At 49.9% G+C, this 23,189-nt stretch overlaps 1 protein-coding gene across 6 annotated transcripts; it reads left to right on the forward strand.

Annotated features, from left to right (window-relative positions):
• The first annotated feature begins 394 nt into the window (after nt 1–394).
• LOC308552917 (zinc finger BED domain-containing protein 4-like) lies at nt 395–21,928 on the forward strand. 6 transcript variants are annotated; one of them, XM_081128351.1, is made up of 3 exons: nt 395–1,856; nt 10,411–10,492; nt 16,827–21,928. In XM_081128351.1, exon 3 carries the CDS (start codon nt 17,135–17,137, stop codon nt 20,651–20,653), a length of 3,519 nt encoding a protein of 1,172 aa, XP_080984477.1. In that variant the 5' UTR covers nt 395–1,856; nt 10,411–10,492; nt 16,827–17,134; the 3' UTR covers nt 20,654–21,928. The 6 variants fall into 6 exon arrangements, with proteins under 6 accessions (XP_080984477.1, XP_080984476.1, XP_080984480.1 ...); XM_081128350.1 differs by lacking the exon at nt 395–1,856 and adding an exon at nt 6,965–7,122; XM_081128353.1 differs by lacking the exon at nt 395–1,856 and adding an exon at nt 7,573–7,670.
• The last annotated feature ends 1,261 nt before the right edge of the window (nt 21,929–23,189 follow it).

The raw sequence follows: 23,189 nt of genomic DNA on the forward strand, positions 1-23,189 counted from the left end.
GTGCTCCACCCACCCGGTGCGTGAGCTGAGGGCGGCGCAGGACCGCAGCCACCAGCACCCAGGGGTCAGCCCCGAGCAAGGCCCCGCCTCGAGCCCGGCGCCCCTGCAGCGCCCCCGGACCCCGCAGCGGCAGGAGCGTCCGCGCCAAAGACGCCGCTTTCCCGGCCCCCGGGGCGCCGGCACCCGCGTCCCCGGCGGCGGGGTGCAGACCAGCGGGGAGGACGGGGACCCCCCGCGGAGCCGGGCGGGCAGGCGGGGGCCTCGCCCAGCGCGGGCCTTTGCCCCAGGAGCCGAAAAACACCCGCAGGCGACGTTCCGGGAGCCCAGGGGCGCAGCGCGGAGCTCAGGACCCCGGGGAGCGAAGCCGGTGACTCGGGCTGACCGCGCCGGGGACCAGCCTCCAGGCTGCGGGCCTGGAATCCGCACCCGTGAGACTGGCCTTCAGGTGAGGCGGCAGGTGACGCGTTTCCCAGCCTGTGAGCGTGCAAGCCGACCTCACACCAAGTCTGGAAAATGACCGAGACACGCCCCGGCGCGTGAGACGGGACCTGGGGGTGAGCATCGCGGGGAGCTGAGCGCGGGGCAAAGCACAAGTGACCCGCGCCGCTGGTGGTGTCAGAGGATTTCAGAATCTACAGGAAACGGCTTAAAGTATTAAAGTGTCCAAGTTTCCACTAGAGAAATGGAAGCAGGATGTACAGACTTCAGGACAGCTGGGGGGGGGGGGGGACTGAAATGAAGAAAAACCAAAAGTGCCAACAAAAGCAGAAAGGAGGGAAAGATAAACACATAGTAAAGAAGAAACATAAGAGGAGATAGGAATGAATTCAGATGTTTGCGTCATGGGAGACACGATTGAATTAAAGTCATCTATCAAGACTGAGACTCTCAAATTGGAATATAGATACTGTTATATACTGTTTACAAGAAACACACCTAAGCCCTGGCTGGTTTGGCTCAGTGGTTAGAGCATTAGAGCATCAGACTGAAGGGTTCGGGGTTCAATTCGAGCCAAGGGCATGCACCTGGGTTGCTGGCTAGGTCCCGGCCCTGGTCGGGGCGCCTGCAGGAGGCAGCCGATGGCTGTGTCGCTTTCACATGGATGTTTCTCTCTCTCCCCCACTCTCTCTGAAAAGCAGGGGAAAAATATCCTCCAGCGAGGATAAAAAATAAAAAAAGAAACGCACCTAAGAATGTGACAGAGATTGCAAATAAAAGAATGGAAAACGTGTATCACAATTTTTGCTCCTCAAAAGACGATAAAGAGAAGAACAAAAGGCTAAAAGTTAGAAGATATTCGCAGCAAATGTACCTTGCAAATGATGAGCATCCAGAATATATAACGAACCCTTTCCCGTCCAGTAGAAAAAGGCAAGCCAATAAAATGATGGGCAAAACCCAAAATCGGGCTCCTTACAGAGAAGAGCATGGAAAGGGCCAATAACTTCACGAGTGATTTTAGGAATGCAAACTGAAACCACAGCAAATGAGCACAAATGTTAAAGTCTGGCAATACCCAGCGATGGCAAGAAGATGGGTCAACTGAACCCTCCTGGCCGGAAGGTCGGGCAGTGCAATTATCTTGGTAAATAATACGGCATTACCAAATGGAGTTGGCTTCATAGCTCCAAACGGCAATCGTTTCCTCTGCTGGTGATCTGCTGTGTCAGCAGGATTCAGCAGTCACAGCTGGTGGACTCCATGCCGTGCCATCTCCACCGGGGCTGCAGGGGCCATGTCCAAGATGGTGCACTCATGTGGCTGGCAAGCTGGTTCAGGCTATGGGCTGTGGACCTTGGGGATTTCCTCGTGGGATGGTGGTCAGGTTCCAAGAGCAAGAATCCCAAGACAACCAGGTGGGACCTGTATCACTTATTTTAACTTTTTTTGGCAAGGTGACTCACTGGGCTTCCAGTTTTTATACTGTCACCTCAGAAGTCACACAGCAGCCCAGCTGGGCATGGCTCAGCAGTTGAGCATCAGCCTAGGGAGCAGGAGATTGCCGTCTGATTCCTGGTCAGGGTTCATGCCCAGGTTGTGGGTTCGATCCCCAGTAGGGAGCATGCAGGAGGCAGCTGATCAATGACTCTCTCATCATTGATATTTCTCTCTCTCTCCCCCTTCCTCTCTGTCTCTAAAAAAATCAGTAAAATAGATTTTTTTAAAAAGAGGAGCGTGAGGTTTGGGAGAAGTTGCTGCGGCCACACTGAGAAAATGTAAGCTGCCACAGTGTGCATGCCTATCCCCAACTGTAGAGTTAATCTGATGTACATTCCTAGGTAAATTCCATGCCTGGATGTAGGCCAGAGAAACCTGCACTTGTTCATCAGGGGACATTCGCATCGATGTTCAAAGCTGCACTGTTCTTACTAGCAGAAACATTGAGGGAAAACCTTAAATGTCATGGATAGTAAAGTGAGGTGTGTCCATACAATGGAGTAGCACACAGGGCTAAAAGGAATGACTTGCAACGCTTTGAGCCGCATGCTAAATCTCAGTAACGCTGAAAGGGAGAGGCAGCTCGCAGAAGACCGTAAAGCGTGAGTCCACTTACACTCAGCAGAGAGAGCTAGGGAAGAGGTGTGTAAGTGCACACACACCCCTCCACCTTCTTCCATACCTAATAACAAACCTTGAGTTCATACTGAGAGCTTCAATTCCAACCCAGCAGGGTTCGTTCTGTCCTTTCCCCTTCCTGTGTAACGCTCAGCAGTGAGAAACCTCTATGCGTTCACCTAGTGGCTCAGTCCTCACTGTGTGTCGGGGCCATACCAGCCAGAAACTTGTCCCCAGACACATCAACCCTCCTGCCCATTAGATGCACCAGCCAAAAGCTCAATTCTGGGGACATCCCACCCCCACCCCAGCCCCACACCATTAAATCTGCTATTGAAAGCTTGGGGCCAACAAAGGCAAGAAGGGCACTGGTGTTATTTGTTAATGTTCTGTATTCTGGCAGAAATTCTCAATCTATCTCTAACCTTTAATTTAGTAGGCTGCGCTTTCAGAACAAGTGAAACTTTTTTCTTTAAGGTGTGCACTTTATTGAACCGGTCTCAAGTCAGTTCCTGGAAAACATTCTTTGAATGGTATTTTCTCACTTCAAAATTCAAGAAAAAAGTTTTTATTGACTCTTCACTTTTAAGAGAAACCTAGTTATTTGCATAGTTTTAATAAAAGCCAGTCCCCCTTTTTACCAGGATATAATTAGACAAATCACTTGTGCAACCAAGGCCTTATGTTGCTGTTGTATTTGAGAACACATCTCATGTGATTTTCTGTATGGCACATTCAGCTTCGGAACAAGGGATGTAGCATCTGTGCTGAACCAATGTCCACACAGCCCTCAGGTCCACACTGGTCAGCTCTCAGTCTTCCAAGTAGTAAGGAAGACAGGAACTGTGGCAGACACCACAGTCCTCGAGAAGACAGAAATATACCTACGCTCACAGGTGAACCCGAGGAACATTGGTTTGGTTCGGTTTGTAACCTAGGAAGAGCAAATAAGAGAAGTTAAAATCTCAGGCGTAATAGAGGCCCAGTCCTACATTCCTTATGATGACATCTCCAGACAGAAGTTGAATTTCCGGCTTGTGTGTTGAGTAACGCCATGTGGCTTAGATGTGCTGGCCCAACCGGGAGGCTTGAGCGTGTTAATTAGCACTTCTTACAGCACCTGTGTGGATGAATCAGGTCCAGACACAATGCGACCAGCTTTCTGTGCTCAAGAATAACCTTTGGAGATTATCATCATGGGTAAGGGACTGGGAGGCTGAAAAAGTTTTTCCAAAACATGAAAAGGCAGGAAGATGGCTGTGGGTCCTTTGAGTGGACGGCTGAGTCAGTTGTCTAGCAGACCTGCCGAGGAACTTTTCTGATTCAATGGGGTGTGCGATTTAACTTATTTACTATTGATTGTGGAGGTGTTCTTTTTTATGTAACTCAGGGAGGGCAGACTTGTAGAAAACAATGGCTTGGTAAAATGATTCTTCTCTGAAAGCAGTGCAAATGAATTTTGCCCAGTAGTAAATGATAGAAATTATTTCTGTCTGTAGGAAAGATTACAGTTAGGAGAGGTTGCAGTTTTATGGCCCCGTAGAACACTGACCTGTTTTTCATCTAAATTAGCAAGTTTTCTCAAGCAAGCTTTTTTCACCCACTAGATACTTCCCTGTCTCGCCAATCTGTTGAAGCAGCCTCACCATCACGCTGGCTTCCTCATGAATGATTTAAATAAATCTTTCACAGATACTTACTTTAGAGCTGTAGAGTCATATTTTTAACTTTTTTGAAAATTATGCTTTGACAGCTCCTATATCTAGCAGCCTCCGTAGCATCTCCTCTGGGATGTCTAGTAGACGTCTCAAATTTAACACGCCAGATACTGAGCGCCTGGCCTTCGTGTCCCAACTTCTCTCCACCTGTCTTCCCCATCTTGACTGTATCAGCGTCAATGTCCTGGTTGTGATGTACTATTTTACAAAATGTTACCTCTGGGGAAACTAGCCAATACGCACAAGGGCACCTTCTGTGTTAGTTCTTAGAATTACATGTGATTCTATTATCACCTCCATAAAATTTTCAATTAAAAAAATTCCACTGCTAGGAATTATTTCTGAGGAAATAACCAGAAAGGTCTGCAAAGGCATAGGAGTAGTCAATCTTCTCAGAGAACTGTCTATGATAGAGAGCCGGACACAGCTGGCACTCTTTCCCAGAGCTGTGTGCCCACCTGTGCTGTGCAGCACCAGGCAGCCAACAGAGCCACACTGTGCATCCATGATTGGCCCGGACACAGGTAGGTATTTTAAGAGAAAACAGATTAGAAAAGAGTACACAGAGTAAAATCTTTTTTTTTTTTTTTAATCTACTGGCTTGTATATAAAACCTGGAAACGATTGTATGAAAACACCTAATTTTTTTCAACGTGATCCTTGCTGGGGTAGAAAGCTTCCCCGAGTTGGTTAAGTGCAACCCCTCCCTGGGGCCCTGCAGGGCCCCTGGGAGGCCAGCCCTGGCATCTGATTGCCCAACTCCACCCTGATTAAGGCCTTTGTAGCTGTGTCCCCCAGGAAGGAGAGCCACTGGAGGCATGAGCCCCCGGAGAAAAAGAGCGGGACACCTTGCAGGTCTACAACAGGAGACTGCAGTTCTGCCTCTCACACCGCAAAGTGACAGTGAAAACGGTTCAAAGGGGAAGCTGAAGGGCACTTCCTCTTTGCTGGTCCTGGGGCAGCTAAAGCCTCCACTCCAGGCCCCCCCACCACAGGGGGCTTGAGGGCAGGGGGCAGGGATGGAGATACCTGGGTGGGAGGATACTGGCTGGGGGCTGATACCCGGGTGGGACTTGGTACCAGATGGGGGGATAAAAGAGTGGGGAGTGCTTGGGTTCACTTGGTGTCAGTGCCCAACGCCACGCTGGGGGCCTCAGCCCCTGGAAGGCCAGCCACGGCGTCTGCTTGCCCCGCCCCACTCCCCTCCGGACACGGCCTCCAGCAGCACGCAGCCAGTGGGCATCGAGCATCCGTGGGGGTTTCTGTGGACCAGGCCATGTTAGGGGAATGGGCGCTAGATCATTTTAAGTTGATGTAATTTTCACAGGTCACGAAATAGTCTTCTTATTTTGATTGTTCCCCATGCACTTACGAAGGAGAAAACAGTCTTCCCTGGGGGGCACACAGAAACAGGTGAGGGACGAGCAATACAGCGGGCATCCAGCATTGCTGCGTGCCAGGCAGCCCTGGGGGGGGGCGGGCATCGATGAGAACAAAACAAAACTCTGCCTTTGAGTTATGGAAATAAGTAAATTGTTCAGGGAATGAGAAGGTGCTAAGTTCCTGCCTGGCTGGCTAGTCGTGGAAGTCGGGCACCCGAGGCTGGACCCATGAGCGGGCCAGGGGGTGCTGCCGAGGAGGAGGGGGGCGCGGAGGCTGTGGGGGGGCGGGGACCAGAGCCGCGGAGGGCGCTGGGCAGAAGGGGCTCCTGAACTCACAGAACCGGGGCAGCGACCGTCGGGGCAGCGACCTCCTGGTCATTGCCTGGCGCTCGTGATGAGAACACAGGCGTCTCCTGTCCTTAGAAAATGAGCCGTAGTCCAAACGGGGCGCCAAGCGCAGCCTCTGGTCCAGATGCGGTCTGTGGCGTGTACTTGGCCCGCGCGGACACTGCTCTAGGAAACTGCGCTGCGCGTCCAGATTTCTTGCGGATGCGGGAGGAGGGCTGGGGTCCATGTGGTCAGCACCTGCGGCCGCTGGGCCCCTGCCCGAGGGGCTGCTCGGAAGCCCCGGCCGCCACCCCGAGGCCGCCGGGCGCTGGCCGCGCAGGGCGGGGCTCTTTCCCCGGGCCCAGGGCGTTGTCTGACCCCGTTCCGCCGGGGACGAGGCCGCGCCCGGAGCGCCCGGTCGCCTCGCAGTTAAGGGCTTCAGCGCCCCCGGCACGTGGCTGGAGCGCCTCCGGGGCGCCTGCGCAGGAGGCGGGCACCCGGCCCTTTCCGGGGAGCCGGGCTCCGGGCGCTGCGTCACGCGGCCGGGGGCACGCGGGGCAGGCCGCCCGCAGGTGGGCTTCGCGTCCCGCAGGCTCAGGTGCGGGGCCCACCGCCAGGACCACGCAAACCCGCAGCGGCTGGCGCACCCGCGCGCACCTGCCGGCGAGCCTAGCGCCCAACACCCCGCAGGGCTGGGTCTCCCGGGCTGAGGCTGAGGCGTGCGACTGCGCTTGCGTGGCGGATCCGCCGGCCGGGGCGGGGCCGGGGCGGGTCTCTCCCGGGGGTTCAGTCGGGATAGGAGCCGGGGTGGGGCTGGAGCGCGGGTCTGCGCCTGCGCAGTCGGCCCCGGGCCCTCCCCGCCGCGCAGCGGGAGCTCCTCGCCCTGCGGGGCCCCGAGCGAGGCGGGCCCATGGCTAGTGCGCCTGCGCACTCAGGCCCCGCCCCGGGCCCGCCCCGGCCCCGCCCCGCGCTGCGCGAGGCCCTGGGAGGGGGCAGCGTCCCGCGGCGTCGGAGGCAGGCGGGCGGCGGGCGGCGGCGGCGGGCGGGCCGCGGGGGCAGACAAAGCCGCGGCCAATGAATGGGAGCGCGTCCGTGGTCCGCAGCCGCGCGGGAGCCCGCCGCCCGAGCCCGGGCCCGCGGTGAGTGCGCGGACGGAGTCGGCTCCGCCTCAGCCGCGAGCTCGCGCCCGGCGCGGCCGTCGTGGCGCCGTCGGGGCCGAGCCGGACCGGGCCCGGGGCGGGGCGGGGACGGGGCTGGGGGTCAGGGGGGCGGACCCCGGGACGGGCCCCCGCGGACCTGTCTGCGCCGGGCAGGGGCCGGGCAGGGGCCGGGCGGACGCGGCCTCCGGGGGCCTGGACCCCGCCCGGGCCGCCGACTGGGCCGCGGTGCCTGCAGCGCTCGCCGGCCCCGGCCCCGCTGACAGCTGGCGAGCGGATGCCCGGCCGGCCGGTCGCCCCGGGGCGCGTCTTCCGGGCAGCGGGGTTTGTGGACGAAACACCTGAAGTGGTGAAAGTTGCGCGGCCCGGGGCGCGGAGGGCGCCCTCGCAGGGGCGCCGCCGCGGTGACGGGCGGGCGGCGGGGTCTGCGCGGCGGGCGCGGGGCCGGAGCGGACGGAAGTCGCCCGGGAGGAGCGGTGCCCGGTGGCGCCGCGGGCCGGGCGGCCGGGCGGCTCCCGCGGCCGAGACAGGTGCGCACCGGGTCTCCCCGCGGCGCCCGCCGCCCGCGCCGTGCGGTGTTTCCGGGCCTTTGCTGCGGACGCCTTCCGTTCCCACCGGCGCTGCAGGACGGGCGCCCGGGCCCTGCTTGGGCGTCGCGGGAGGCGGAGGGGACGGGCCGTTATAGCTCCGGCTCCTGAAGCTGTTGGGTTGTCGTTGTGCCTCTGGGCCTGACCGTTCGCCTTCAGTTAATAAAAAGGTGCCCAGGCCGGTGACGTGGGTGGGTCGGGCGCCTGGCCGCGGACCACAGCGTCTCCGGCTCGATTCCGGTGCAGGGCGTGTGCCTGGGTTGCAGGTTCTGGCCCTGGCCCTGGGAGGAAACCATTCGTGTGTGTCCGTCACGTCGCTTCTCTCCCCTGCCCTCTGAGCGGCAGCGGGAAAAGCGTCCTCCGGGGAGGATTAAGAGCAGCAGCCCGCGCCGTCCCCGTACCGGGCGACACTCAGCAGACACCGCACCCCGGGGACAAGGGCCTGCGGAGCCGCGGCTTCAGGGGGAGCTTCTCCTGCTGGTGAAACAGGGAAGTCGTTTTGGAGTTAACTGTGATCAGACCAAGTGCATGGTTTTAAAAATTCCAGTTTAGACTTTGATGAGGCCAGTGTGCAAAATAAAGCAAGGGCATCCTTGTGACTTCTTATATAGAAATATTAATTTTTTTTAATTTATTTTTTGTCAGTCCTCACCCGGGGATATTTTTTCCATTCCATTGATTTTTAGAGAGAGTGAGAGGAAGGAAGGGAGGGGGAGAGAAAGAGAAACATTGATGTGAGAGAGAGACATCAACTCATTGCCTCCCCCGCACAGGCCCAGACCCGGGCCAAGGATCCTACCTGAAACCCCCAGGTATATGCCTTGGACCAGAACTGAACCCACCACCCTTCAGTGCTCGGACTGATGCTCTAACCACTGAACCACTTGAACCAGGGCTAGAAATACTAGTTTTTGATGTTTTCTCAATGCCAGTGATAAAATTAGGAGACTAGAGAGGATTTAGTAATAGTTTTGGGGGGGTTTCTAAGTGCTATGAATCAGCCAGATTTTAATTATGAATTAATTTCAGTTACTAGCAAAGTTGTCTTGGGAGAGGAAGCTGCTTAGGAGTTTGACTGCTCAGGGTTTCTGTTGTGATGTCCATGAGGAATGGGCCAACTGCAGTCCCTAGATTATATCTGCTTGTCGATTTGCAATTTCTCAGGAAAAGCTCTAGGGCATGTTGAAGATATTCTGTGAATCTTCAAAGTTTCAAAGGACACAGTTCATGTCCTATATTGGAAGAAAGCTCAGACTTTAATCCATTTAACAGGTGATTATTTGACAGCCCTTCCCCATCCCCCCACACTTGTTCTCGTTAATTCCTGATGTTGTTGGATATGAACTTTTTGCTCTGTTCTTTAATGCACATGAGGAGGTTTGTAAGCAACTCAAGCTGTGCAAAAAATATTCTTAATACCTTGGAGAAAGATTTTTTTGTTTTTGTTAATCCTTACCCAAGGATATTTTTTCCATTGAATTTTAGGGAGAGTGAAAGGGAGTAAGGGGATTGGGGGAAGAGCGAGAGAAACACCAATATAAGAAAGACACATCTATTGGCTGACTCCCACACGCACCCAGACTGGGCCTAGGGGTGGAACCTGCAACCCAAGTAGGTGCCCTTGACCAGGGATTGAACCCGTGACCCTTCTGTGTGTGGGCCGATGCTCTAACCACTGAGCCACTCTAGCCAGGGCTGGAGAAAGATTTTTAAGTAAATTATTAGGGTTGTGTACTGAACTCTGTGTGCGAAGCAGCTGCTGTGCAGTGATTACTTAGTGCAGGAAGTACGTTGGTCCTCTGTACCTGGGGGTTCCACATCCAAGGGCAGGTTGAAAGAAAATATTAGGAAAAAAGTTACAGTCTTGATGATGTATACTCTGTACTCCAGCCTATGATGCTGCATGTTGTTTCTACTGAACACATACAGACCTTTTTCCTTGTCGTCATTCGCTGAACAATACAGTGTAACTGCTGTTTACATTGTGTTAAGTTTAATAAGGAATCTAGCCATGATTTAAAGTTTACAGGCGGATGACTTATGAACAACAGGGCTTGGAACCGTGTGGGTCTAATTATATGTGGATTTTTTTCCAGTAAATACTGTAAATGCAGTTTTTTCCCCTTATGATTTTCTTAACATTTTCTTATCCCTATTGTAAGAGCACTACGTATACATATGTGGTTAAAGTATGTGTTAGTGGACTTTTTATATTACGAGTAAGGTCAACAGTAGGCTACTAGCAGTTAATTTGGGGGGAGTCAAAAGTTATATGTGATTTTTTTTACTCTCTGGGGAGGGGTGGAGTCAGCTGTACTACACCCTTTATTTTATTTTATTTTTTTTTTTTAAATATATCTTTATTGACTTCAGAGAGAGGAAGGGAGACGGAGAGAGAGAGTTAGAAACATCAATGATGAGAGAGTCGTCATTGATTGGCTGCCTTCTGCACACCCTTGACTGGGGATCAAGCCTGCAACCTGGGCATGTGCCAGCCTGGGAATCGAACCGTGACCTCCTGGATCCTAGGTCGATGCTCAACTGCTGAGCCACGCCTGGCTAGGCGTGTATTACGCCCTTTATATAAAGGACATGAGCATGCTTGGATTTTAGTGTCCGAGGTGGGTCCTGGAACCCATCCCTCATGGACACCAAGGGATGACTGTGTGTATCTGTGTTTCAGACCCCTGTTCCGCGTAGCTTTCGGAGTGTGACCAACCAGTCGGGGAAATGGAGCTGTTGATGCGTGAAGAGCAGTGATCGTGGTCAGTGTGGTCCTTCTCTTTACTTTGTACTTGTCGATTTTTCAGTCTGGTTTCCTTCTCCTTTGGTGTGATGATTGCCATGTGACGGGACCAGAGCGATGAGTGACCGTGGGCCCCCTGGCGGCACGTACTAGGAGCCTCCTGTGTTGGGTAGAGGCCTGTCCACTCTCCCTCGCCTGCTTTCGGTTTCCTCCTGAGCTTCTCTGCACAAAACATAGTTTCAGAGTTGGCAACTGTCAATCTTCTAATGGCTCTTGGATTTTTTAGGGCACGACTTAAATCTCAAGATGTGAGGCCATGAGCTGTCAGATCCATTTTTCCTATTCATGTTTTGTGTTTTACTGAATCTGGCTGCATAACAAGTCACAGAGAGCCTCTAGCACTTAAGGTCCGCAGCCTCAGGCCTGGCTACCTTCCTGACCCTGTGTCCTGCCGGTAAAGCCCCCTGCCCAGCTCCTCGTGCCCCTAAGGTACCTGCTCTGCCTGGTTTCCCATCTCCTTCAGGGAAGGCCCTTTTCCAGCAAAGTCTCTACCACAGGCACGGCTGGTTCCAGCCTGGGCTGGCCTGGGTTGGGGTGTCCCGCTGGCCTACTGGCTGCCCTCTGTGTGGTGGCTCCTGGATCCAGCCGTGTGGCCCTGTGCTTGCTCTGTCTGATACACTACATCTGCAGGTGTGAACTGGGAGTTTTCATCTGAGGCCGCTGTTCCCCGAGCCTGACCCGTGGTCAGCTCACCTACTTGAGGCCGAGGGGGCAGCATCAGGAGCTGTACTGTGTGGAGGGCTCCCTCCTTATTACAGCCCTGACCACATCTCCTAGAAGTGGCCCTGGGTCTGGGTCTCTGAAGTCTGACCCAGCAGCGTTCTTTGCCTCTGGGCCTTGGGTCTCCGTCTCAGGTGAACAGTGGTTCCTGTTGGCATTTCTTGCTTTGAGACAGATCATAGGTCAATGCTCAACCACTGAGCATGCTGGCCAGGCTAGGAAACATTTTTAAAACATCATGAATTCATACTGACATTTTCAGTACAAATTTAAAATTATATGGGTTTACTTAATTTGATTTTTAAAATTTTTATATTTTCACTATCCTGAAAATCTTGATTCTTAATGCCACTGGCGTAATTACTTGTTTTATGCTAAAATATAATAGATTGCTAACTTGCAGTCCTATGTTACTACTACTAATGAAACTACTTAGCAAAGTTTAAGGTATTTTTGTTTTTAAGTTTTGTCCTTAATTTATACAATTGATACTGAAGAATAGAAGTACTAGGAGCATTGATCCCCATGCAGTTGAAAATCCATGTATACAGTTGGATTCCCCAAAAACTTAGTTGGCCCTTGGTATCCACAGGGATCCTGGAAGCAATTCCAGAACCCCCTGCAGATGCTCAGGTCCCCTGTATAAAATGGCATAGAACAACACATACAGTAGCTCTCTGCATCCAGGGACTCCCAACTACACGTCCAAAACAGTAGTACAGGTAATTAATTTAAAAATCCATGTATAAGTGGACCTGCACAGTTCAAACCCATATTGTTCAGAGTCACCTGTGTCCTGCTTAGGATGAATAGTTAAAGTATCATGTTTTAAAGCCCTTGATGAATATTCTTTGGTCTGTGGTTTCTCTCTGTCTCTCTCTGCCTTGCCCTCTAACTCACTAACCATATCCTCACTGAGGATAATAGAAAAGGAAAGAAAATTCTGTCAGCTCCCCAGAATCCTGCCACGTGACCTGTCCCAATCAACTCTCCCTCCCTTCTTCCTGACCAAAGTAACTGCTGACCTCACTTTTATGGAAGTTACTCTCACTTTTCTTCACAGTTTCACGAGTGAATTGTACTCCTCCACGTAGGAAAGTGTTGCCTGGTTCTGTGACACATTAGTCTCTTACCATCTCGCCTACCTCCATGGGCATTATTTGTGGAGGAGGCCCTGTGGGTGGGCCCATGTGCCTCAGTCTAGATTTGCGGATTGTGGCCCTCTGGTGGGTGCGACATGTTCCTGTGTCCTTGGTTCCCCGCAAGTCAGTAGTTGGTCTAAAGGCTTGTTCAGATTCAGGTCTGAGCTCTGGTGAGTCCCCTGCATGGAGGTATGGTGGTGTTCCATCAGGGGGCACAGGTGGGGGGTCGTCTCTTTTTGGTGTTGGCAGCAGTGAAGCACAGGCCTGCATGCGTTCCTCCATGAGAAGCTGTGAAATGGGAAGTTCTGGCTGAGTTCCTGAGGCTGCCTCATGTATGAGCTGGGCCTCCAGGAAGAGAAACCTGCCCTGACCTACTGTTTGGTTATTGAGTGCTAATGCTCCTGTAGCACACTGAAGATCAGAGTTTAATCCTTTCTCTTTGTCAGGTTTCAAAATAACCATTTTTCTATCATCCTCCCAAAGTGACCAGCTGATTTTATTTTGATATGAACTCATAGACTTAACACATTGGATGGGTTTTAATGTGATTATGAGCCTATTTTATGTTCAAATTTCCTCATTTTTGGACAGTGGGAGCCTTTACAAGGTGGGTCCTGGACCCTTTGACAGAACTCGAATACGCTCTCAGCGGCTCCTTGCTCTCTGGTGCGCCACTGTGTCCCAGGCTGACCTGTGCTCTCCCCAGCCAGGAGGAACTCATGCGGGCAAGGAGCTCTGGTCTTTTTCAATGGGCAACAGTGTTTCAAATCCTCCACCTAGATGTTAGGGATGCTCATTGCTGCTGGGTGGTCACTGTTTCCAGGTGTTTGCAGTGATCTAGGGTTTATACCTGTTCACTGACTACAGGATGTTTATTGGACCTTTGGAATCTCATGTCTGTCCTTTCTTATGCTGAGAATCCTGATTCTCAAGGGCAGAGGAGATGAGATACTAGACTATCACTACTCATTTGCCTTACCCCTCGCGGCACAGTCTCAGAATAGCAGTTGCAGTACCAGTACCACCTGTGTTGTTAACAGAGGGCGGTGAAAATACTTTTTGCATCAGACTTCCCATGTCCTCCCATCCGTTACTTGGTAGTGTACATAGCCATTGCGACTTCCTCCTGTCCCTTGAACCCTCACTCAGTCTTAGTTCAGATACATAGACACTCAGTGTACACACCAAGTCCTGATGTCACAGATTCTCTAGACTTCAGTTGGGGTTTGTTCTCTAGTAGACTCTTGGGAAGGATGCATGGAAAAAACTTTACTCACTTTTGCACGATGGTAATAGTTTCTCTGTGTCCCTCACACTTGAAAGGCAAATTGACTGCATATAAAATCCTTGCTCACTTTTTCTCCCCTTGGATATCTTAGATATGTAATTCAGTTTTCTAGCATAAAACATTGCTGTCAAACTCGGGACATTTTATGTTCTTTCCCCTATAACTGACTTTATTTTTTGCCTGATTGGCACTTCGTTTTCTTTAGGTCCAATAATTTTGCTAGACTATACTTCAGTCTAGCAAATTGTCTTTTAAATTGTTCAGTTTCTCTTGACTCTTTCCATCCCTTTACTTCTGGTTCATTAAAAAAAGTCTCTTTATCTTAAGCAGTCATCTGTGGAGTATATTTGTCCTTATGTTGCTTATAACTTAGTCTTTATTCTTAAATTATTTTACTTTATTTCTAATATCTTTCTAGAATCCATAACCTCATTTCAGTGTTTTTCTATCCTGACTTATGTCACTTTTGTATTATTATTATTTTTTTAAACATCAACGATGAGAGAGTCATTGATCGGCTGCCTCCTGTACGCCCCCTACTGGGGATCAAGCACGCAACCCGGGCATGTGCCCTGACTGGGAACTGAACCCTGATCTCCCGGATTATAGGGCAATGCTCAACCACTGAGCCACACTGGCCAGGCCTTTGTATTTTTTTTAATATCATTAGCTTCTTTTGAAGTCAGGTATACTTTTTATTTAATGTTTGTGGGTAGTTTTTATCGCGTGCTCTACTACCAGTCAACGTAAAACGTATAAATACGTTTCCCGCATACAGTGTGTTAATTTGAAGCTATGGTTTCCTTGTGTGCTTTCATTATCTATAGAGATGTTTATATTTTCTTTATTATTTTTTTCTCATATCTTTATGAGGGATTTCACCTTCTTTTTTTTTAATTTTTAAAAAATATATCTTTATTGATTTCAGAGAGAGGAAAGGAGAGGGAGAGAGAGAGAAACATCAATGATGAGAGAGTCATGGGGATCGAGCCTGCTACCCAGGCATGTGCCCTGACCGGGAATCTAACCCCGATCGCCTGGATCCTAGGTCGACGCTCAACCACTGAGCCATGCAGGCCGGGCCACCTTAATCCTTTTTTGTTTATTGTGTCCACCAACCTAGAAGTTCCACAAACCCTGTACTTTTGGGATTTCTATGGAGGTTTGAACATGTAGTCATGACCAGTTGTTAAATTAATTTCCAGCCCATCTCTCCCTCTCGGGAGGATGGGGGAAGGTGTAGGGCTGTAGTTCCCAGTTTATAGTCATTGCTTGGTCTTTCTAGTACTGAGTCCCCATTTAGGAGCCACCTAGAGTCACCTCATTAGGATAAGACATCCTTCTCTCTTTCAGGAGCTCTGTGTCAGGAACCTGGGTCAAACTCCAAATATTACCAGGAACTGGGGACAGAGACATATATATATATATATATTTCATATTATTTCGCATTGAGTATAATTGACATATAATAAATTGTAGAATTGGACAAACATATACACACACTCAAACATTTGTGTCATGCTTCTATACATAAACAGCTGCTATCAACATTTGGGACAAGCTACAGTCCCACGGGGCTCCACTGCGCTGCAGCTGCTCTGCGAGCAAATGAAGTGGGCAGTCCAGTGTTCCTCACATGTGTTTGTTCACAGGCCCTGCTGGCTGGCGCTGCTCCTGGCACCAGGTTTTCATCTCTGGGCATCCAATGCTCTTCAGCAGATGGGCTTGAGGTGGCAAGGATGCTGTGCCTACATGGCTGCTGGAAGCACTCAGTGAGTGTGTGGCCAGCGTCCTGCCATCTGTTGGGGCTGAGGCAGGTGGTGGGGTTAAGCCCATGCCCATCCTCTGGGTGGGCAGCCTGAACCCATAGGTAGAGCCTGTGTCAGACCCCAGCCCAGCTGCCCTGGGGAGTCACCATCTGCTTCAGGGAAGCCTGACCCTGCTCTCGGCGTTGCTCAGCGTCCCAGCAGGGCAGGGCCACTGCACATCTGGGGCAGCTCTGGATCGGCTGAATTGTGGTGAGGGACCCAGCTCTCCCCTTTCCAGCCCACACCCAGCCCTGACCCTGGTCTTCCGTGGCCATTCTCTGCTCCCACAGCTGAACAGGAGCCTTTCCTTCCCATTTTCTTGATTTCTCCTCTGCAATGGATTTTATTTAGAGGCTAGCTGAGCCAACAGGTCAGAAATCAGCCTTTTGTCCCCAACAACTGGCATTCCAGATTTCGCTTATGTGTATATTAGAGTCTTTCTCTTCTGGTTGTATTTATATTAAACGCCTGATTGGTGTTTACAAAAAAAAAAGTATGTTTTTTGTAGGTTATGTAGAGTCTTGTTTTATTATGGTAAGCATGCTCTTCCTGGTATCTGTATTATCAAATTGCCAAGGATGGGTTTTTTGTTCCTTTTTATACTTCTTTTTCAAAACTGCTCCACTCCTTCTTTACCTCTTCGCGCTTTACAGCTAAGCTCGGCCATGTTGCTGCCCATGTCTGTTCCATGTATTCAGTCGACTCCAATATGCCTTCAGAACATCGCATGTCATAGTATTTACAGTTCAACCTGATGGAGATCTTAGTTCTTCAAGACAGTGTTCCCTGCACCCGTACGCTGCTCGGCTCTCAGGACTGTCCTCCATTCTTGCATGCAGGGACCTCACTGTCTGTAAGACATTCAGTGTTTAGTCTGTGAATTAGTTCTTTCAGAGGTTAGCTGCAGGCTTTTTAGTTCCTAAAATGTGTGCGCTTTCTGATAGCAAAAGCGAATGAAATTGATTGCAGGGAGTTCAGCTTTGCTGATTATAGCAGCTGCAGGTGCCTCCAGTACACTGCTTGGTGGGTGAGGCCTCAACCCTAGCCCAAACCAACCTCTGTATACTGTTGCAGGGTTTTTCTGTGTTCCTCCATCCCTTTATTAATAGACCATTTGCATTTAAATTCCTATCTTTATTTGTTCCTTATTTTCCGGTTTTGGGGTATTTTCATTATGTAAGTGGATTGTAAAAGAAGTCAAGGAACCAGGTTTTCTATTTTATTTTATCACTATGGAATTTTCTTCTATGCATATTGAGGCTGATATGTCCCTGGCACTACAGGTTTGAAATGTATAATTCAGTTAAGTGCTTGACCTGATTTCATCTTTTGTAGGCAATGCAGAAGGACCATCATGATGGTAGCAATCCTGTTTCCAGGGCAACAAGCAAGTCTACACAACGTGAAGTTACCACTCCTAGAGAGCAGAGGTCTGCACCCTGAGACGATGTGCTCCTGAGTTACATCTTCTGTTTTCCAGTAACATTTGCAATTAGCCATATTCATAAACATCCCGAAAGATAAAATTATTTTGAAAACCCTGAAGATAATGTACATTTGGGGGCACAAATGAGCATTTGGATTATATTTTACCAACCTGAGAGATCAACATGATGACACAGCCAGAGCAGTGATGGTGAGTCATGGAGGATAACCAGGAAACCCACCCCAAAGGGGACGGTGATTTAGTTTCTGATGAAATAAATTTTAAAACAGAAGAGAAAGAGGATGGAATTCCAAATCACAGCTTGGAAAGAGTGGACTTTAAAATTGAACAGGAGGACAGGAAGGTAGCTGACAGTGGTGATGAACAGGCAGAGATCAGAGAAGTGAGCTACAGCTGCAAGCCCCCAGGGAAGTGTTTGCCCCCCGACCATGAGGACGACTATGGGGCCCTGTTCTCGCAGTACAGCAGCACGCTGTACGACGTCGCCATGGAGGCTGTGACGCAGAGCCTCCTGTCCAGCCGCAACATGAGCTCCAGGAAGAAGTCCCCAGCCTGGAAACATTTCTTCATCTCCCCTCGGGACAACACGAAGGCAGTGTGTGTGTACTGCATGAAGGAGTTCAGCCGTGGCAAAAACGAGAAGGATCTGAGCACAAGCTGCCTCATGCGTCATGTGAGGAGGGCGCACCCCACAGTGCTTATCCAGGAAGAGGGCAGTGTGTCCGCCTTGGCCTCCCTCTCCTCCCCTGCACTGCTGCTCCCACCACAGCCCTCATCTGTTGGAGACCTGGGCACCATACTGTCACCCATCAAACTTGTCCAGAAAATGGCCTCCAAGATCCCATCTCCTGAGCAAGTGACGGAGGAATGTGTGTCTGTCGTGTCTTCTGAAGAGGTCTCCTCTGACTTGTCCATCTCTGAGAAGTACAACCAGGAAGAAGTCCTGGTGGGGCCACCCGCTCCCCTCCCTACTCCCCAGTATGATGACACTGCAGAGAACGGGCCAGAGAAGAGCCTTCCTCTTCCAAAGAGCACCTCTGGGTCCCGAAGGTGGTCCGCTGTCTGGAAGCACTTCTACCTGTCCCCTCTGGACAGCTCCAAGGCCGTGTGCATTCACTGCATGAGTGAGTTCAGCAGAGGGAAGAACGGGAAGGACCTGGGTACCAGCTGCCTCATCAGGCACATGTGGCGAGCACACCGTGCCATTGTGCTGCAGGAGAAGAGCGGGGGTGCAACCATGCCTCCCCCCTGCTCTACCTCCCCCACCCTGCTGCACGCACTCCCACCTCCCGAGAGAGGTCCAGGCTGTGTGTCCTCATCACCAGGGAAGGCGGTCCAAGAGTCCCCCTTGGAATCCTCCTCCCCACACCAACCATCCGAGACCCTGCAGGCACGTCTGAACCCTGGGGATGTGCTGATGGAAGATGCTGTGCTGTCTTCTGATGATTTTGGCGAGGCCTCCCTGGTGTCCTCTCCTGAGAAGCAGCAGGGTGATGAGTCGAGCCCTCACCTGGTGGAGCCTGGTGCTATATTTCAGCAGAATAAAAAGGTGATGAAGAGACTGAAGTCGGAGGTTTGGCATCACTTTTCACTAGCCCCCATGGACAGCCTGAAGGCTGTGTGCAGACACTGCGGCTGTGTCATCAGTCGGGGGAAGAAGGGTGATGTCGGGACCAGCTGTTTGATGAGACATCTCTACAGACGCCACCCAGAAGTCATTGGGAACCAGAGGGGCTTCCTGGGGGCTAGTTTGGCAAATCCTCCATACACCACCTTGGCGTCCACAGCAGGTTCCTCCTCCAAGGTAACTGACTTGCCAACAGTGGTCACAAAAAGCAGCCCCGTTCTATTTCCCGCTCACAGTAAAAAGACCTCCAAGCTGTGGAATCATTTTTCTGTCTGCTCTGCGGACCCCACTAAAGTCGTGTGCTTGCACTGTGGCCGGACAATAAGCAGGGGGAAGAAGCCAACCAACCTGGGCACCAGCTGTCTTCTGAGGCATTTACAGAGGTTCCACAGCAGTGTGCTCAAGACCGACGTCCCCACGACCACGCTACCCTCTTCTGCAGGAGTCCGTGTGCCCCTGAGTGCAGGATTGTCAAGAGCCTCCTCCTTTGATGACACTAATGAGAAGTTTTACGATTCTCATCCAGTTGCCAAAAAGATAACGAGTCTCATAGCTGAAATGATTGCACTTGACCTTCAGCCATATTCTTTTGTAGACAATGTTGGCTTTAACAGGCTGCTCGAATACTTGAAACCTCAGTACTCTTTGCCCTCCCCTTCCTACTTTTCCAGGACAGCTATTCCCGGGATGTATGAAAATGTGAAACAGATCATTATGTCACACCTTAAGGAGGCTGAGAGTGGTGTGGTCCACTTCACGTCTGGAATATGGATGAGTAACCAGACCCGAGAGTACCTGACACTTACTGCTCACTGGGTCACCTTTGAGTCTTCAGTCCGGCCTCACTGTGAGGACCACCACTGCTCAGCACTGTTAGACGTGTCACAGATTGACTGTGACTATAGCGGCAACAGCATTCAGAAGCAGCTGGAATGTTGGTGGGAGGCCTGGGTGACATCCACTGGCCTTCAGGTTGGCATTACCGTGACCGACAATCCCAGCATAGGAAAGACGCTGAATGAAGGGGAGCACTCCTGTGTGCAGTGCTTCAGTCACACAGTGAATCTCATTGTCAGTGAGGCCATTAAAAGCCAGAGAATGGTCCAGAATTTACTTAGCATTGCTCGGAAGTTGTGTGAGAGGGTGCTTCGCTCACACGAAGCAAAGGAGAAATTGGCAGAGCTGCAGAGGGAGTATGAATTACCACCACACCATCTTATTCAGGACGTTCCGTCCAAATGGAACACGTCCTTTCATATGCTCGAACGGCTCATTGAACAGAAGAGAGCAATTAACGAGATGTCCATTGAGTGTAATTTCAGAGAACTGATCAGCTGTGACCAGTGGGAGGTCATGCAGTCTGTGTGTCACGCGCTGAAGCCCTTTGATGCTGCAAGTCGGGAGATGAGCAGCCACATGTCCACCCTCAGCCAGGTCATCCCCATGATCCACATCCTGAACAGGAAAATCGAGATGCTGTTTGAGGAGACCATGGGCATCGACACCATGCTGAAGTCTCTGAAGGAAGCCATGGTGAGCCGTCTCTCCGCCACCCTCCATGACCCCAGGTACATCTTTGCTACACTGTTGGACCCTCGTTACAAAGCCTCCCTGTTCTCTGAGGAGGAGGCAGAGCAGTACAAGCAGGATTTAATCAGGGAACTAGAAATGCTGAATTCTACCTCAGAGGACACACCTGTCTCCAATGGGTGTGATCCAGGCTCCCCATCGAGAGACTCCAGTGGGGATGACAGCTTGTGGTCTCTCATGGCCAAGATCAAAAAGAAAGACCCAAGAGAAAAGGCGAAGGTGCCTGAGGCCATGGTGCTTTCCTACCTGGAGGAGGAGGTGCTTGAACACAGCTGTGACCCACTCACCTACTGGAACCTAAAGAAGTCTGCCTGGCCGAGCCTCTCAGCCTTGGCTGTCAGGTTTTTGGGCTGTCCCCCGAGTATCGTCCCTTCTGAAAGGCTGTTCAGCACACCCACTGAGAACGGTAGCTTTGGCCAGTCCAGGCTGATGATGGAACATTTTGAAAAACTTATCTTTTTGAAAGTGAATCTTCCCTTAATATACTTTCAGTATTGAAATCACAATGGAGCTACCAAGCTAAAGATGTTGTTGCTCATTAGGCACCAGCAGTTTCTCACGGCTGGTGACTGGCACCAGTTGGGGCCAAGGAGAACATAAGATGAGGCACTCTCAGGTCCACGCTGAGGCCCTTTCCAGTCTCACTATAATGTCTACATGTGCCTTACTCCTAGTCCTTCAGGCCAGGTACCATGGTGTATTTTTTACAAAGCCACTAGAGCGAGTTTGTCTTGTCAATTACACAATACGGTGATTAGGTTTTCATCCATAAATGTAAAGATTTTTAAAAGCTGGGGTTTAGTAATTTGTTTTACTAGAGTGACAGAGTAGATGTAAACAATTTTATTCTTTAGGCTTTTTATTATATTACGTAAAAACAACAAATCAGGTACTGTATTTTAGTCAAAAATTGCTTGAATTATAACAGAACAGCCTTTGTGGCTATCAAATGAAATCTGTAAATAGTAGGTGGAGTAGAAGCCATCCTGACTGAGCAGTTTTTATCTGCAGCTCTAACATATGTGAGGAGTGCAGAGAATGTTCTGGACGATACTGTTCACTACGACAGAGAGTGGCATTTGAAGACAAAACTAAACTTAGATGTTTCATGGAATATCAGTCACATGGTGGTTGGTAAGAAGAACTTCCCCATGTTCTGTTTTTGTCTTGAGGTTTCACGTGGTCAGTTAACTGGGAGATGTCCTGGCTATTTATAAAGCGCTCCTTGCTGCCTATTGTCCAGCCAGTGGACAGCATGAGATGTTTACAGCAGTTCTGGTGATTGAACCTCCACGCCTCTGACTTAGTGTCTCTACACTTGAAGCCGTCTTTTGAAATGTGTGTATTGCTTCCATTTGGTCAAATCACGTATGAAATTCCTTTTAGAAGAAGTGGCTTATTAACAGGGAAGGAGTCATAAGAATAGCCTTAGGTGTTTAGATTTTTTTATATTACAAAAGACTCAGCCATCACGGGTATTTTAGAGTCCCAGGGACATCAGGATGAAGTGGTGTCAGTTGTCAGATTCTTTTAACAGTAATATGTCTTCAGAGTTTTTGCTACAACATCTAGAAAGTGGTGCATTTTTAATTTCACACCAATTAAGTATGCTGGGTGAAACAAGTCACTCATTGCCTGTGACCTTTTAGAAAAGTTGTTGTCTCATCAAAATACTGTACCTATTATTAATCTCACTTTGCATTGACTATGTTTTAGTGTATTTATAAATGGGGAACTCAGTTTCTAAAATTAAACTTTTTATTTGCAATTTTCCACTGTTAGAAGACACTGGCTCTTTCTTCTTAGGTTGATAAAATAGCCATCCTCTTTGGGGTCCAATATATATGAAAACCACATTCATGTAGCCATTGGATTTTCACCTTAGCTCCAGGTAGGATATGGGAGAGGTGATGTGCTTCTTACAACAGCCTTTCTGAGATGGTGCTGACTTATATTCAGAGTGAGTGCTGTACCATGTGTGGTGCCCTAACTGAAGAGTCTGTAGGCAACTTGGCTGTTGTCTTTGCCATGTAGCCTCTCCCCTGGGTTGCTGAGTTCTAGCAGAGTAGAAGCTCCGATCCCCTACACCCAGCCAGGCAGTTGTGCATGTTTTCCTGGAGTAGCTTGCACACTGTGTGTGTGAGCCAGGGCTGGGCAAACGGGCCATGCCCTCCAAATGCCAGGGATTTGTGCTAATTGCTGATTCTGATTGCAGAGCTGCAGACAAGGTAGACAGCCATATTGTTTCCCCTCCACCACTGAAGTGGTTTCCAGGGGATTTATGGTGTCAGCACCTTTCCCCTAACTTCTATCCCCCACCTATATTTATCCCTTGTCCTCTTTCAGGACACAGACAGTCAAAACTAACTGGTGCATATATTGGGAAAATAGAAAGTGATTGATATAACCAAGGAAAGACACAGAAAAGACATAAGAAGATACTAAGTTTATGCCTCAGGCAGAGATTGCCTACAATAACTAAAAATTCTAACAAAAAAGCAAACTCTGGGGAGGGGGAAGAATCTCATTTGGAGGGTTATCACATTACTAGATTCAAATGTACAATTTCAACAAATAATCCCAAAGCATACAAAGAATCAGGAAAATATGGCCCATTAAAAGAAAAAAAAAAATGAACAAGAACTGTTCTTGAAAAACAACCTGGTGGTGGATCTACCAGACAAGGACTTAAAAACAAGTATCTTAAAGATGCTTAAAGAACTAAAGGAAGATGTGGAGAAATTTAGAAAATTTTCAAACAAAATTAAAATATCAACAATAACAGAAACCTAAGAGCAAAAAGAAATTTGGAGGTGAAAAGAATAACTGAAATTAAAATTTCACTAGAGGGATTCAATAGCAGGATCAAGCAGAAAAAAGAATCAGCTTGAATATCGACAATTGAAATTACTGAGTCTGAAAGACAAATAAAAATGATTACTGCAAAGTGAACAGAGCCTAAGGGACCTGTGGGACATCAAGAAGCAAGCCAACATACACATTGTGGGATTCCCAGAAGGAGAAGGGAAATGAA

Source organism: Miniopterus schreibersii, assembly GCF_964146895.1.
Source record: "Miniopterus schreibersii genome assembly, chromosome: 2".
NCBI lineage: Eukaryota > Metazoa > Chordata > Mammalia > Chiroptera > Miniopteridae > Miniopterus > Miniopterus schreibersii.